The sequence below is a fragment of the Erithacus rubecula genome, assembly GCF_903797595.1.
Source record: "Erithacus rubecula genome assembly, chromosome: 8".
Classification (NCBI taxonomy): domain Eukaryota; kingdom Metazoa; phylum Chordata; class Aves; order Passeriformes; family Muscicapidae; genus Erithacus; species Erithacus rubecula.
Window position 1 is genome coordinate 3,182,980 of NC_136659.1, and position 16,420 is coordinate 3,199,399.

The following is a 16,420-nucleotide window of genomic DNA, read 5'->3' on the forward strand; positions in this document are numbered from 1 at the left end:
CAACAAATTTATTTTAAAGTGTGTGGGCCTCAGACTGCCTGGAATGGCTTGACTTGTACTTTAAATACTGCATAAACCAAATTTAGAGATATATTTCTTGCTTCCCTCTGTTTCCCCCCCGCCATCTTTTTTTTTTTTTTTTTTTTTTGCTTCTGACTGTCCAAATGCTTGCAGTAATTCACAGCTGAAGAAGACATTTCTTAGATTTCCAAGAGTGCCAGCTCCTTAACCTTTATAAAATTAAGGAGAATGAATCATTCGTGACTTTTACATCTTTCTTGAATGCAAGTATTTGTTAGATGCAGGCTGCCCAGGGCAGTGCTTTGCCTCAGTTTAACTCAGTTGTAAATGTTTGTAAATTCCCACATAATGTCTCAGCACAATGGAAACTATTGCATCTGTGGATTTACTGAGAGAGACACTAAACATATTTCAGCTGGAGGAAAGGAAGAGGAGGCACTTATCTGGTTTACTGTGCTATACAGTATATATTGGCATCTCATATTTTGTGAACATAAATGCCAGGTTGGCTCAAGAGATCTATGGATCAAGTGCTGTTTGTAACCTGCTCTGAACACTTCAAATTGTGTTAAAGTTTCATCTCAGCACTGAGGCTTTTTGCCATCTTTCAGGATCCCTGGTGCACTGGGAGATGCTGGGAGCTGGGTTTTTGGAGCACAGGGTGAGGAAGATGCTGCACCTTGAAGCAGATGTTGTGTTTGCTCTGGGTTTTTTCCTTTTTTTTTTTTTTTGTTTGTTTTGTACTGTTTTGCCGTATTTTTCTTTTAAAGAAACCTCCTTGAAATTGCTTGACATCCCCTAAAGAATCTTCAGCTTTTTGCTACCTCATGAGAATCAGAGAGTGAAAGCATGTAGAAACACCAAGTGGCAGTCCCCATTCTCTATTTTCCTAAACTGAGAAAGATGAATGAACAAGCTGAGCTGCCTGACACATTTCTCACTCCTGGCACTGCTTGTCTAAGGCAGCTGTGATATACCTGGGCAGTTTTCAGTAAGGGACCACAGTGGTGAATATTGTCATGCCCCAGAAAAGTCAGTAGAATGAGAAAACTCTAAACACCTCAGAGAAAAACCTGTTTAAATGCATTCAGCAGGTGGGAATTTGGCCCTGGTTATCTTAAGTTCTTAGCACCTGATAAACAAATGTACTCATCTAGAAAGCAATAGTGCCGAGGGAATAAAAATTCCACAAATTAAAACTTGTGTCTCCCCTTAAAACAGCAAGTAAGGTCTGTCATTCCTAAAGCTACAACAGCACCAAATTAGGTTTTCTTTGCACACAAATTTTCAGGAATCCCTCTATGGATTCACAGCTAGGGATTGGCAGTTACCATGAACTCAGTGATGCTGCTTCACCCTGTGATATGTTGTCCTCAGATCCAAAGTGCTGAGAGATTTCCCAATTCCACATCCTGTGAGGAGCTTGCTTCCTTGCACCTCTGGATCATACTAGTAAAAAAAAGATAAATGTTTGGCTTTCCCTAAATATAGAAAAAAAAATATAAAATTCATAATTTATATCATCCCAAATGTTCAGGAGCCACGGAGGGAACAGGTTATGAAAACAGAGGAGTGTGACACTTGAAAACTTGGAGAACCTCCCTCTTGGAAGACATTAATAACTTATTCAGAAATCCTTTCAGCCCTGATTTAACACCCATTTAAGTAGAACTCCTTCTGTCCAGGTAAGGTAAGGCTGGGACACCCCTCTGATGGCTGTTTCCTACGACTGTCACAAACCAAATTTCACAGCTCCACGCCACCATGTCCTTTTATGATGAAGTTCCCTCAAAGAATAACTTGCTTGCTTTAATCATGTTTTCTCTGAGATTTATGGCTTGATGCTTATTCACTGGCAGAGCTTCTCCACGTGAAATGTCAGTAAGCCCCTTATAAATTGCTCCTGGCATTCCTGCTCTATCTTTTACTTGGCCAGGAGTATTTCTACCTGAAAGTGATAAATTCCTGCTATAACTGCTTTATGTGCTCCAGTAATTACGCTGTAGAGGGATGTGCAGGTACCTCCTAAAAAAACATCAGCCTGCAAAAGTGGGAGATTGGGCTGTGGCATGAGGTGCTGCAGGACACACAGGCTGAGGGAAAAACCACCTTGGAAACCCGAAATAAGGGGCTCAGCCTGGAGAAAAGGGGGCTCAGGGGACACGTCTGGCTGTTCACAACTCTCTGAGGGAGGGGACAGCCGGGGGATCGGCTCTGCTCCCAGGAACAGGGATGGGACAGGAGCAAATGGCTCCAAGCTGCTCGAACACGTATGGTCATTTACCTTCAAAGTTCGGAAGTTCTGACGCTCTGGGTTCTGCAACAGACTTAGAAACGGCCCATTTCTCCTATTACCCTAAAATTCAGAAGTTTGGTTTCTGTAACAAACTTGTGCAGTTTCATGTTCTTAGAGACAAAAAGCCCCATTTTTCCTCAAGACTGTCAAGCCACTCTTTTAGACCTAGTCGTTCCTGAGGACATTAACAGCCGATTTTCCCTATAATTCCCAATTATTGAGTTTCACGCGAAGACATTAGCACCCATTTTCCCTGTCCCGCCCTAACCCTGCGGCATCTGCGCCGGGAATTCCGCCCAGCCCGCCCCTGACGGAGCGCGGGAAGCGCTGAGGGCGGGGCGCGCGCGCGCTGCCGCCGCGCCTGCGCAGTGGCGGCGGGCGGGGGATTCGGTTCGGGCGGCGGGAAGCGCTGAGGGGAGGCCGGGCTGAGCTGGGCGCTGAAGAGGGAAGCGATGAGGGAGGCGCTGCGCGGACGCTCGGGCAACCAGCCGGCCCCGAGCAGCCCCCTCTGCCCCGCCGCTCCCTCCATGGCCCAGCCTTGGTCCCACACCCGCGCCGCGCTGGGGCGGCTGGAGAGGGCGCTGAGATGCTCCCGCTGGTAATGGATGTCCTCCTTCTCCCCCACCCCTTTCCCCCTGCCGTGTAGCCGCGCATATTAAAAGTTTCTCCTTGCCTTGCCCACAGCGCCGGCGTGCTGCGGGAGCCCGTGTCCCTGGGGCAGTGCGAGCACGTCTTCTGCCTGTAAGTAGCGGGGCCCGCCGTGCTGTGGAGAAAGGACAGGGATGTGGGCACCGCTGCTCCTCCCGGGGGCTGAGGAGAGCGGGAGCTGCTGCTCCCCTGTGAGCCCCGTGCTGCAGTGCTGCTTTAGGCTTCAGCATGCTGCCCAGGGAGCTCGCAGTGTGATGGAGGGAATCGTCCGCTTGTAGTGGGGTAGAATTCCAGAGCAACTCGCAGTTCTCGTCATCCTCAACTCCTTCCTCCTCACATAAAGGAAAAAGAGCAGCTTGGGAAGGTGTTCCTGTTTCCCAGGGGGTTTTCCTCTGCCCCAGAGGGTTGGGTGCTGCTTGTTTTGGTTTGGCCTTCTACCAAGCCTTTGCTCTTTCCAATCTGCCTCTGTTCCTGTTTTTACATCCAAACGCGTTGGCATAGGCAGGCTTGGGTTGGTCAAATAATCTGGGTGCTTAAATAAACTGACTCAAGTTAGAAACATTCTGCCAACTTCTGAGCACTTCTGGCACTTCTGAAGTGATCACCTGTGGTAGGACAGCCCACTGCATTGTCAGTAATGGCAGAGACTGAAATGTTTGTGCCCCAGAACTGCCTTTGGGAGAGGTGGTGGAGCCTTTTGGCAGCCCTGTGTGCCACTGCTCTTCACACGGGGAGTTAAAAGTGCATCTTACAGCACAGGTGCAAGCAGTCTGATAAAACCCTACCTTTGTTAGGGTGAAGAAGAAGGACAATGTCTAACCTCTGCTTGTAAGCCAGCACAGATACTCAGCTTTGCTTCCTGTTAATCCATAGTCACTATATCAGTAAAATATGAGGAAACCCTCCCTCCCTCAAGGATGTGTATCCACTACTTTTCCAATAGGAGCTTACAGTGTTGAAGGCCTGAAAGATAAAATACCAACAAAATATTTACTGGCTTTTTAAGGAGTAGCTGATCACGGGACAGAAGCCCTCAGCATCTCTTCCTCCAGTCTGCATGTACTGAAAGATGCCCAGGTGATTTATTTCTCTCCAGACACATATTCTTTCCCAGTTGGGGGCATTAATTGCTGTAGAAGATTCTTGAAGAGATTATTTTACAGGTGCACATAGGGACAGAACTAGGGGGAGTGGCTTCACACTGAAAGAGAGCAGGTTTACATTGGATATTAGGAAAAAATTCTTCCCTGTGAGGGTGGGAGGCCCTGGCACAGAGTGCCCAGAGAAGCTTTGGTTGCTCCATCCCTGGAAGTGTCCAAGGCCAGGTTGGATGGGGCTTGGAGCACCCTGGGACAGTGGAAGGTGTTCCTGTTTAGCTGTTGGGCATCTAATGCTTTGTGGTTTTATTTTGGATAACCCTTGCATATTCTAGGTGATAGATTTAAATCATTCACTGCTCCTTGAAGTTTGTTGGGGTTTTTAAAGAAGAGATTGCCAAACATTAAGTGGACAATGCAGTTTGTATTGATGAGGCTGGAAAGAATAGCTAACAGAAGTCTTAAGCACTCATTAGAAGCTATTTCTTGCTTCAGAAAAAGGAGTTTATTTGCTATTATCTGAGTTATTGTTGTGCCTTACTTTTAGTAGTAATTTAATCTGTCCTTAGATGATTGAGTCTTGGGCAGTGGCTATTTTTTTAAGTTAGCCTAAGGAAATTCAGCTTAATTTCTTTAGATTCAAATTAGGTATTTTCAATAATATTTGCAGTTATTCTCAAAGCTAAATTACATAGTATTACAGCGTGGTTGCCACACTTTTATAATCTCTCCAGTAAGTCCAAGCTGCTGCTATTTCAGTTACAACTCAGTTGTTTGCCTGCATGTTGTTCATTGATGTTTAACTGTTGTATGACAAATTCCCAGTACTTTTTTTGTAACAGTGGAGTCAAAATGAGTTAGGTTCTGTTGTGTCTAAAACTTATAAAGGAACACTCTCAACTCTGACTTCAGTTTTGTTACATTTAAGTGATGTTAGGTTTACATTCTGTTAACTTGAGGCTGCTAAGATGAATTTCTGTCAAGTTGAAGTAATGTGAACTGATTCTGGTCCACTGCTGAAGACAGACATTTATTAACATACCTGGGGAGAATTGGGGCAAGTGGTTGGAGCTGGCTTCTGAAATATGGGAGTGAAAGATCTGAAACTAATGAACTGACCTGTGTTCAGATCACACATAAAACAACCAATTCTCCCTCACCACGGTTTTGTTGTGGACAGGGATATTTATCAAGATCAGTTTTGCTGGGATAGGTGCAGGTCACCTGCAGTCATTACCAGTAGACTACCAAACCCCAACAGCTGCACATAATTAAGAGATGTTATGGTGTGAAAGTCATGAAAGTCATTCTGCATTTCCTTTGCAGTGCCATTTGCAAGGGTGGGAAGCCTGAGGCCAGCTTCCCTAGAGGAGCAGACCTGGTTGGCCTTTCCCTTTCCTCTGAGTGATTTGTCAAGTGTCATCCAGGATATGTTGGGGCCAAGAGCTGTGCTTCAGTCTCCCAAACACAGCAGTGCCTCAGCCACAAGGTCCTCTGCCTAGTTACACACCTAGCAACAATTTTTACATGAGTAGTGGTCAGGTAACTCAAACTGTTGAAATTGATTCAGTCTTGGCTGTGTGGAACTATAACCTCTATTTAATAGGATAGGAGATGAGATGTAGCAATGGCCCTTGAATGTTGCAGTTCAGATAGCAAATCATAAGGTCTAATCAAAAGGGTAAAAGATTATAGGCTGATTTGGGGAGAGTAGTATTAATGAGTAAATCTGTTTCACCACCTATCCCAGCATGGTCATCTGACATCAGTGCTGTGAAAGAGCAGTGATAAAATACTCTGAGCACCTAGAGAAATGTTCACACAGGTGAAACTTCTTCACAGCATCAAGCAAATATTAGCTAGGAGAAAGCAGAAATTGTCCTTTGCTATGGGTTGGCTTTCTGGCACTTGTTTAAAAATGTAAGGCTGCAGAATAGCAGATGTAAAAGAATGTGTAATTTTAACTGTTAAGCCTATTTGTTATCTGGAGTCAAACAGCAGTGGAGCTTTTGAAAATTTGGGTCAGCTTGTGAGGCACAGTGTTTTTCATGACTGTCTTGACAGGGCTCTGGAAGTGGGGTGCTTAGTTATGTTCAGCTTGTGTCCTGGTTTGAAAGACAGGTGTCTGCCAATAAAGGCAGGAGCTTCTCTTTGAAATGGAGAATGTAAACCCCCTCCCTCCAAATTGTTATAATTTTGAAATTAAGGGGCTCTCAGGCAAAGGTATGGGAATTAGGAATAACAGTTCTTTACTAGGAAAATTAAAATAGAAATATAGTATCACAAAGAACAATCCCAAAACCACTGCCAGAGTCAGAATCCAAGCTGACACCTGTCAGTCAGTCAGGGTGTTGGCAGCAGTCCCATTCAATGGTGGCTGCATCCTCCTGCAGTGGCAGATGTGGTTCAGCTGGAGCAGTGCTCCTGGAGAAGGTGCAGTTTCCTCTGAAGGTCCAGGGATGATGTGGAAAGGTCTGGCTTTCCTCTGGAATCCAGTGGAAAGAAGGTTCCTTGGTGTCCAAAATCTCAGTTTTTATCTGGGTAGGAAAGGCTTGGCTGCTCCCCTGGCTGGAGCATCTCCCAGTGGGATGATGTAATTTTATCAGTCCCACAGTGGCACTGAATGGGCCAGCAGCAGATGATATCTTCCTGGAGGGAGGATGGGCTGTGGAAAGATAAAGATGATTGTCCCAGCTGGTTTAAAGCTGGCCCATTAGCAGATAATATGTGCCAGGAGATCAGGGTCACTGCCCCACCCGGCTCAACAGATGGGGACAGAACACACATTGCTGGACACATCAACCCAAGCTTGTCACTTGCCATGATGAATATGTCCTGTCCTGCTTTTGTCACTGACTCGTGTGGGCTTTACAGCGATGGTTTGTCAATGCTAAAATCAGACACTCTGGGCTGTGAAATGCTCAATGGCAGGTGCAATGGGTAACTTCCACTGGGTGATGGTTTTTCCCTTTTCCTTTCAGGTGCTGTGTGGGTGACTGTGTTGGCACCGAGTGCCCCGTGTGCCACATGCCAGCCTGGGTGCAGGACGCGCAGATCAACCGGCAGCTGGATACCATGATCCAGCTCTGCAGCAAACTGCGGCAGCTCCTGGGCTCCGACGCCTCCGGTGAGACTCACCCTGCTCCCCGCTGAGTCCAGGCCACCCCTCTCATCTCTCAGTGCAGCCCTGCTTAGAATTCCGAGAGGCTGTTCCAAATCATGTTTGGAAAATTTGATTTGAAGAGAGCTGTCTGTATGGATTGCTCGTTCTTTGAATCTGTTTTACTAAGAAATCCGCCTGAGCGGGTTAGTCCATAATTCATTAGGATCCGTCTTCCAAAATTAGATGAAAGTGGGAGAGATTGCTGAGTCACGTGGCACAAAACAGGGGCACAGGTGGTTGTATCTTGTGGGAGACCCAGTGCATAATGTTCTGCATTGTATTTTGGGGGGCCCTGTTAAAGAATTAATGTATATCTTCTGCCTCTGAATTTCTGTGCACTGAATCGTGCCTGCTGTCCCTGTAATTTCCACTTCAGGGTTTTTGCACATGGGAAAAATTATCTATGTTCCTTGTCTAAAAAGGGGAAGGAAGCCAGTCTTAACTCATTTATTTTCTGGTCCCTAACAATCAGCTAGTGTGCTGCAGTGAAGTTTTGTCATTGCTGACTGTGCTGGAAGATTGCAGAGAGTATACTCTGGGAATTCATCTCTATCAAATTTTAGCTGTTTGTCAGAGTAGGAAAAACCGTAGTGAAATAAGTGTAGGTGATTGTGTGTTTCTTCTGCAAGCTCAGAGAGGAGCATTTATGTAATACCAAGTTTTGGAAAACATAAATTTAGTTGTCAGATACAGAATAGGTAATTCTTCCTTCATTGTTGCTTCCAAATATGTTTGTCTAAGTTAAAGTTTCTTTTTCTGTCTGTCTAATCCCATCAGCACCTTCATTCATTTATGGAATAGCTCTTTATTGACACCAAAATGGATTTTAAGTGATGAGGCTGGAAGCCTGTGTCCAAGTGTAAAGGAATACATTTTATATAGGTATAAAATCCTATGGTGATTAAATCTTCTGGAGCATAGAAAACAGATGATGGATTAAATAGGACTTCAGGGAAACATTTTAAGTGATGAAGACATTTAAAAGCACACTCGGAAGACAATCATTCTGAGAGGAACTGTTTGTGATGCTATAAATAAAGCATTTAAAATACAACATGGTAGCATTATTAGGTGTCTTGGAGAACTCTTAGAGATGGATTAACTCTTAAAAATTGGTTTGATGTTTAACTGTACTAAAATTTGAATAGTACATGTAATCCCATAGTTCTAAAAATAAAGTCTGCGTGGTGTGGCTACGCCACAGAACTAAATGAGGTTCTTTTCACCATCCCTTGTTCTGACTTAAATGTAGACACAAAATAGAAGTTTGCAAGAGTATTTTATATGAAGTTACTTGGGAGATACCTTTCTGTCATTTGTAGTCCTTGCAGTGTGTTAAGGATTAGCACAGTGGCCTCTTGGATGTGTGAGACTGAGGTTAGGAGAAAATCCTCCTGAGCTGGTAATAGTTCACTGTCAGGATTGGCTTGAATTCATAAGTAAATGAGCACACCTCTAAGAACAACCAGCTCTGTGTTGAAAAAATATGGTTGGAAATCACAGGATATTGTAGGTTTAGAGATTTTGAGATCAAATTCATCAGGATGTTTTGTCCCTCATCTCTAGCAAATCCCTCACCTCCCATAGATGTCTGCATACATCAAGTTCTGCCTTGAACTTAATGTATCCAAAGTGAAATATGTTTGAGTTGGGAAAATCACAGGCTGTCTTCTCATGTTGAGGACTTGCTTTCATGTTCTTACAGCACTGTGCTTCTGTCAACAGTATTTTCTTCTCTTTTGTGTTAAAAGGTCAGAAATTGTACTTTATGTTCCAGTGAAGGAAATAGACCGAAAAATCAATCTTTCAGTGCAGGAAAGGAAGAGAAGCAGTTGAAAAAAAAAGAATATTTTCATATATTTGTTTTATGTCCCTTTTGCACATTTGCTGTATGTGCCTTGTTTTGAGACAGTTGTGACTTCTCTTAAATCTTGTTGGAGATCTTTGTTGATGCTGAAATTTCTAAGTGCATCCTACTAGTAATTTTTTTAGTCTCTGACAGAGCTGGTGCATGCAGTAAGTTGTGTGTTTTTCTTTTTAAAAACCCCACAGAACTGCTGTGACTGAAAAGGATAGGGTTAAGCTCACACTGAATATTTCAAATACAAAAATCCCTGTACCCTGAGGTTCCACAGCAGACATGAGAGGGATCTCACTTTGTATTCCATTGGGATAAAAAATAACTTCTGCCAAACAGCATGTGCATTGTACGAAGCAGCAGCAAATAATTCAGGAAAGACTGCACAAACCAGCTAATACTTCCCTTTTAAATTAGGGGGAAACACAGCAAATTACACTCCAGGGGTGACTGGAGATGAATTGGCAAACAACAAACCTGAAACTGGCTGGAAAATGCAAATTGCAGGTGGAAAATTCAAGCTGCAGGTAGGAGATGCTGAGCCTCCAAATGAATTCACTTGTTAGAGGTTTTATATGCTTAGTCCATGGCAAGGTGAGGAGAGGTGCCTGACCTTTTGGCTGTGCCTTCCTAAGGGTAAAGGGAGGCTAGGATCTGTGCTGCAGGCACCACAGGCAGGATGTCTGCAGCTCAGACTCTTCAGCTCTGCTGTTGCAGTGCCCAGAACATCCTGGGAACTGACACTGGTGGGATGATGGGCTGCACAGGTGGGTAATTCCTGAGGACTTCTTGAATCACCAGCATAGTGTACATTAAATACTAGGTTTGTTGATTTACGGTGATGATTTTGAAAGGGAAGTTCTAAATGCTTAGACTTTTCTGTGTAACATTCTTTAAAAAGAAGAGATGGTTGTAAATTTGCAGAGCCATCACCAACCATTTATAGTTGATTTGCCTATTCTTTGTAGCAATCTGCTTCACTCTTATACATCAAACAGAAAGCCTTCCTCCCCTCTTCTCATGCAGAGCTGCACCTTGCAGGTGTTGGTCAAAGCTTCCTGAACTCATGCAGATGCTGGTGGACAGATCAGCTTTCAATCAGCCTTTATTTCACATTTACTTTGTTTCACATTTACTGGGTGTGGAACTCCTGTGGTAACAGATGACATTGCATTCCATGGACGCTGTGACACATCTAAAGATGAGGTTTTGAATAGATGGAATTTCTCCCTTTCCCCCTCGGTGTTGAATACTTAACTTGCAAAATAATCATTCTTCAGTGAAGGCACTAATGTTGCACAGATGGTAGCAAAGCTCTTCCCTTTGATTTTTAATAAGGGACTAGTTTGTCAAAGAGATTTCTCAACTTCTGTTCTGAAACCCGTAATAGAGAATAATTTGCAAGGCACACAATGTGCATCATTATATTCCTTTGATGCAGATTAATGATAGCTAAACCACGTTTTCTAATTGCTCCTTTTTTTCCCCCTCTGTACTAGCCTGCTATTGCACTACAGAAGAACTTGGAGCTCTAGTTGCAAGGCACTTACTATTTCCTGGTATTTTTGTGTGCTCTCAACCCTTTTAACACTTAAGAAGTCCAACTCTATTAAAAATGTCAGCATTGAGAAACTTGGGCTTATTAAGTGCAAATAATTCTAATTTAGAAATAATTCAGTTACCGCACTGTGTATCTGAAAGTTACATTTAATAGGTAATAGAGACTAAATTTACTGCATTTATTATAGGCAGGTTCTAATACTGTTACTGTGGATGCTCTTTATGCTATTGAAAGTGCTCAAAATCTAGAATTAGTAAGGCATGCTCTACTGGTTTACCTTGTCTAAATGCCTCTCTGAAAATTTTTGGGAGGACACTTAGGTATCAAAAATATAATGAAATAAAAATCATAATAGTAATTTTTTTTTTCAATCCTGTTGAGATCTAAGCTCTGGCTTCAAACTCAGAGACAGCAGAGAATTCATGGGAATTGATTTTATTTTGAACAACTTTCTCTGAAGGTTTAACTTTAACTGAATGAACTTAGCTACCAGATAATACCCTCTTTATATAAATTAACATTTGTGTATTAAATCATAAAAACTTCTTTCAACTTCTTGGTGCTGAATCTCCTTTCTCTCTCTCTCTCTCTCTCTCTCACAGCTCTGAGTCCATCAAAAGATTTGATTTTCAGGGAAGGTAGATAGGCCATTTGTCCAAGTTGCTTTGTACACTTTGGAAATGGAGTAAGGGTTGGCAGAGTCTAAGAAAAACCAGAAAATGCAGTTTCCTCCCCTGGGTGTGCAGGGTCTCTTTGTTAGGATATGGGCATCTTTTAATCATGTCCCTGTTCTAGAACATGCAGCATACTCTATTACACCTCAGGTCATTGCAGGTGAGGAAAAACACTCCTGGCAAGGTAATTCTTTGGCATGTTATGTTTTCAGCAGGTTATTAACAACCTGACCAGTAAGGCCCTGCTGAGCAACCAGTAATGAGCAGATCAGCTCAAGAACCCTGGTGGTGGATTTTTCACAGGCTTTGCTGCTGCCAGAAGTGGTACATCCAGTGTAAATGCTTCATTGTGTTCTGCTGCTTTAGATCATACTTCTGAAGGACAGTGCCTTTGATTGAATTTGTCACTTGGACTTTAAAGCCTTGCTGTGCTATGCACATCAAAAAGAATTCTGGCCGTTGTAAAATTGTTGCACAAATTACTTCTGCAAGCTGATTTTATTCTTTCTCTTTACTTGGGGATGACTGATAGTTTTAGCAAGGTAAATATTTTACAAGGAGATCTGCTAGTTTGTGTAAACAGTGAAGGCAAGATGAGTAAATACTAACCTGTGTTTTATATTTTGCATCTCTTTGCAATCAAGCTCTTCCTTTTTTTAGATGTTATTGTCAGAATAGATGTGATGTGATCTCAAGGCTAGCTAGTTCTGAGATTTCAGTCTCAATTTCAAAGCTTTTTTTCTTGTTTGCACCAAGCCCAGCCTTAGAGGAAAACCAAATAGCTGAAGTTCCATACGTGATGATTATCTTTAGATGCCTAAATGATTGATTAACTAGCCTCAAGCTGTATTCTTAATGACACTTTTGGTCTGATGGCTTACATATTCCTCCAGCTAAATCTAATATGGAACAGGATTTAATTTGAGGGATAAGTAGGGTAATTGAAATCAAGATTAAGGAAACACTTAACTTTGCAATATTGCTTTAAAAGACAACTGTGAATGTCTGTTTTGGGGTTGAATTACTAGCTACAACAGCTCTCTTTTAAGTGGAGTTTCAAATGCACCCTTTTGTGACTAAGGGATTGGAACTACTGTGTTTGCTGCTATGAGTTTACCCCAGCCTGCTGTGAAAAACTGGCTGTAGTTACTAGCACCAAAAATAAAAGAGAAGGTATGGAGATAATAAATTAGCCATAGAAATTTAATGCACTGAAGTGAAAGTGATAGATTGTTGCAGTATCTGTCACTTTTAATAACTGAGACTTTGTATAGTTTATTTAAAATTGCTTGAAACCGGTCCTCCCTTCTAGTCCTGGGCTCAGTGCTGCTTAAAAACAAAACAAAATTCATATTAGTTTTGTGTTTGATTGCTATAAATTACCAAGACTTTTGTGAGTGGTAGTCCCTGCTGTTTGAGGCAACAGGAAGAATGAGTTGTGCATTTACTTTGGAGGACTTGTTCAAACAACCTAAAATAGCACCTGTAGCTCTTTTGTGTCAAAAAACCTGTCAAATTAGTGTCCAACTTTGAGGTTACTTTATACTATTAATTTATTCTTAAGCCAATGAGGGCAGTATTTATATCCTCAGCCCTTGTTCTCAGCTGTTATTTCATGTGCTGGGAGGAGTACAGGATATTCCTTTGTCATCCTGGTCATTGATTTGGAATGTACTCTACAAATATGATTTATAAAATTGCTCCACTGCTTATTTTTAAAGACATGTTTGAGATCATCAAAATGCTTAGCTTCCTTGAAATTATTTACTACCCAAGGGTAAAGGATCAAATGACAGGACACAATTGCTTACAGATTTTCTATATATTCTTCTGGTTCATTTGCTATATCTGTGGAATCAGTCAAAATTTCTCAGGAATGTTTGATGTTTTTATAAGGATGTTGGTTTTACTTGCATACAGCTATTTTTTCCTTTTCATCCTTGGGTGAACTGTAAATATCTCTTTAGAAAATTGTTTCTGTACTCTTTTGTGTATGCACATACCTCTTTGTTAAACCTATTTCCAAGGAAAGCTCAGTGACAAAACCAACTTCTGTCCTTTTCTGACCTGGTCAGAGCTCTTCTGTGCATGTGCTGTGTTGTGAGCCCAGACTGCTGAAGGAGATGCTCACTTGCCTGATGGACAACTGTAGCTGCACTGGGATCTCTGAGCTCCAGAGTGGCAGGTGGCCTTGCCAGGGCTTTTATAGTCACTCTGTGTGCCTTCCCAAAAGGGTGACCTTGCCAGGGCTTTTGAAGTCACTGTGTGTGTCTTCTCAGAAGGAATGAAGGCACTCATAGATTGTATTTAGTAACACTTCATCAATTCTTGCAGATGTTGTTACAGTATTTTTTTTTTTTTTTGCTTTGTCAGGTTCTGAAGAGTACTCCATAATAATTTTTGCTCTTTCCTCATGCACTTAGATTCAGCAGAAGATACATGCACACCAACTGACTCAGACATGGGAAAAAAGAGCAAGAAGGGGCAGATAAAAATGTGGTTCAGCCCAAGAAGCAAAAAGATTCGATGTGTGGTGAACAGGAGTCATGCTGAGACTAAAAGCAATGACCTTGGCCAGGACAAGGACACATCAGTTTATGAGTTCTTTCCTTCCCCTCCTCATGAAAAGCCCTCCAAACCAACAAAAAAACCAACCCAGAAGCAGATTAAGAGGATGAAGAAGAAACATTTAGCAGATGTTAACATGAAGTGGAGCTTGGAGAAACCTGAGCAGAAAAGAGCCGAGGAGAAGACTCCCAAGGGAAAGTGTGTGACCATCTGCAGTCAACCAGTAGTGCTGTGCACTCAGGAACCAGAGAGCCCTGAGGAAACATCTCAGCAGGAGTCAGTAAAGGAAGCTGACTCCAGCAGTAATACAGAAAATGTGGAAGTTCCACCACAGGTAGAATCCCCAGAGAAGAAAGATAACAGTGAAGTTGTGTGCTCTGCACGAGATAGCAAGGAAAAAAATTGTGCTGCAGAGACATTGCTGTCAATAGCAAATGAAGTTACACCTTTGAAACGTGGAAGGGAGCAGTCCAGACTTCAGGGTACTCCTCAGTCCAAAAGAGCAAGGAGAAGTGAGGGGGGCATTGCTGGGGAGTCAGGCAGGCAGGCCAATGGCCTGGAGGAGTCACTGCAGGGCTCCCCCATCTCCCCAGCCATTGAACACACACCAGTTCAGACTTCTTCCTCTGCATCCAAACTCACTGACACTGGAATGAAGACAAGGAGATCTGCAGCCCTTCAAGCAATAAGCAGTCCTTCACTTTCAGAATCTCCCTCTACCCCATCCACTTCTAAAACCTGCAGTCAAGTAGCAACACCACTCAGTCCTTCTGTGTTGAAATCCCCTGGAGTCAACCCAATTGCCAGAAGAAATTTCAAGGGAGAGACTTTGCTGCATGTTGCTTCCATCAAGGTAGGACCATCATCTTCTAGTTCAGCTTTAAGCAGAGGTTTAAAAAGACAATGTTGTTTTAAAAATGTTCTGGAAACCAGTTGCCTCAGAACATCCTATTTTGTGGAGGGAAATCTCATTTTGTGATATCTTTTTTTCTGGGTTTATTGGGAAGTTTCCAACCTGATTCTCTGATTTCATAAAGAAATGACTGTTTGAATGATCAAAGATGATTGTACTTGGAAACTCGAAGCAGTTCAGTGTTAGTTACACCTGTGAGTTCTAGAAAGTGATAATCATTTAAATCTTTTGGCCTTGTGTGCCAGAAAGCTGTCTCTGATTTGTCATGAGGAGTTTAGGAAGTATTTCAGATGTCACAGAGTGACCTTGGTCAGTTCAGTCTGAGCTGGTAACTCAGCCAGGGCAAGATCTGAGTTATGTACATGAAGGTAACTCTGTGAAACATCAGATAACTATTATGTAAGTGTTGAGATCCACCACCTGGTGCAAGTGCTGGCTCTGGGGGAATGAGGTGCTGCTCCCTCTGATTTCCATGCTGAGCCCTGTGCTCTGGAGAGAAGGGGCAGAGTTGGGCTGTTCTCAGTTTCATGTAAGACCAGTACTATTCTTGGAATGACAGCTATCACTCATTGTGCTGTTAATATCTTAACCAGTTCCTGGTGTGGTAGAACTTCATGGCTTTGCTCTTTGCAGGGGCTGTCCTTGCCCCTTACTTTGTAAAGGCTGAGTAAAAACATCAGATGCACTCATGGCAGCTCCCTTCTGAGAGGAGAGGTCCTTTCAAAGAGTTTGTAGTCTGGCAATTTAAATGTACTTCCTGCTAAATCATAAAGTACAAATGTTGTGTGGTTAATAAACTGCATATACTGGAAGAATTGATTCTTCTTTAAGCACCTGAAACTTACACTTCACTTCAGCCTCTGTCTCACCAGACAGTTCTTGATAAATAACTGTGTCCTTTTTCAAAGGCATTCTAATAAGCCACTCCTGCTGCACGAGGCCTTTTTAAATGGAAGTGTCAGCTAAGCTGAGTTCAGATCTTGTATTTGATGTCATTAATGTGGAATTTGGGGGGAGAAAATGAAATGTCATCCTCACAGGACTCAAGAGCTTTGAAGGAGAGATCTCTTGTTACCTCTTGTCATAAGTCCTGCATATTCCTCTTTATTAAAACACTGTTTACAAATTACCCTTCTATGATTTTCTGGGAATTTGTAATGAATACAGTCATGAGTGACTGGTTCTGAAAAAAATTGATCTGCCTTGACAAGTTTTCACACAGGTATGGTCTCCAGCAATATGCCTGATGCTTCTGTGGAATGCAGTTATTTCATCTAAGAAAACAGTATCCCTGCAGCTTGTTGACACTTGGAGTATTGACATATTGATGATGTGCCAATAAGGTGATTTTTCATTGCAAAGCATTTGGAATATAAATGAGGAAAAATTAAACAGTTCATGCTGTAGACAAAAAGGATGAACGTGTTTTGATTCATTAAGTTCAGTGGTGTTGCTGGCACTCCTTACTAGTGTTGGTACAGCCAAAAAAAAGCTGACTTCCAGCTGGAGTGTGGGCAGTGGGATGGGCTTTTTCAGTCCTGTGTGTGAGTTCCTCTCAGTGTTGTCTTTTGATGTTTATAATTATTGAGCTAAAGTGGGAAATGGCTTCTGTTCCTCATTA

At 42.5% G+C, this 16,420-nt stretch overlaps 1 protein-coding gene and 1 long non-coding RNA gene across 3 annotated transcripts in view; one reads left to right on the forward strand and one right to left on the reverse strand.

Moving 5' to 3' along the window:
• Positions 1-819: 819 nt before the first annotated feature.
• Positions 820-2,394, reverse strand: LOC306804725. Its single transcript, XR_013774984.1, has 3 exons — positions 2,306-2,394; positions 1,353-1,470; positions 820-915 (listed from the first exon to the last, which is right to left on the reverse strand). It is a non-coding gene; the product is annotated as an uncharacterized lncRNA (long non-coding RNA).
• A 273-nt stretch (positions 2,395-2,667) lies between these two features.
• BARD1 (BRCA1 associated RING domain 1) overlaps positions 2,668-16,420 on the forward strand; it is a 40,581-nt gene continuing 26,828 nt past the window's right edge. Inside the window, exons 1-5 of one of the 2 annotated variants that reach the window (XM_079310985.1) lie at positions 2,683-2,736; positions 2,820-2,915; positions 3,002-3,058; positions 7,044-7,189; positions 13,742-14,739. In XM_079310985.1, the coding sequence (XP_079167111.1) occupies positions 2,845-2,915; positions 3,002-3,058; positions 7,044-7,189; positions 13,742-14,739 (1,272 nt within the window). In that variant the 5' untranslated portion in view covers positions 2,683-2,736; positions 2,820-2,844. Of the gene's footprint in view, positions 2,916-3,001; positions 3,059-7,043; positions 7,190-13,741; positions 14,740-16,420 lie in introns of both variants that reach the window. The other variant, XM_079310984.1, reaches the window with a different exon arrangement.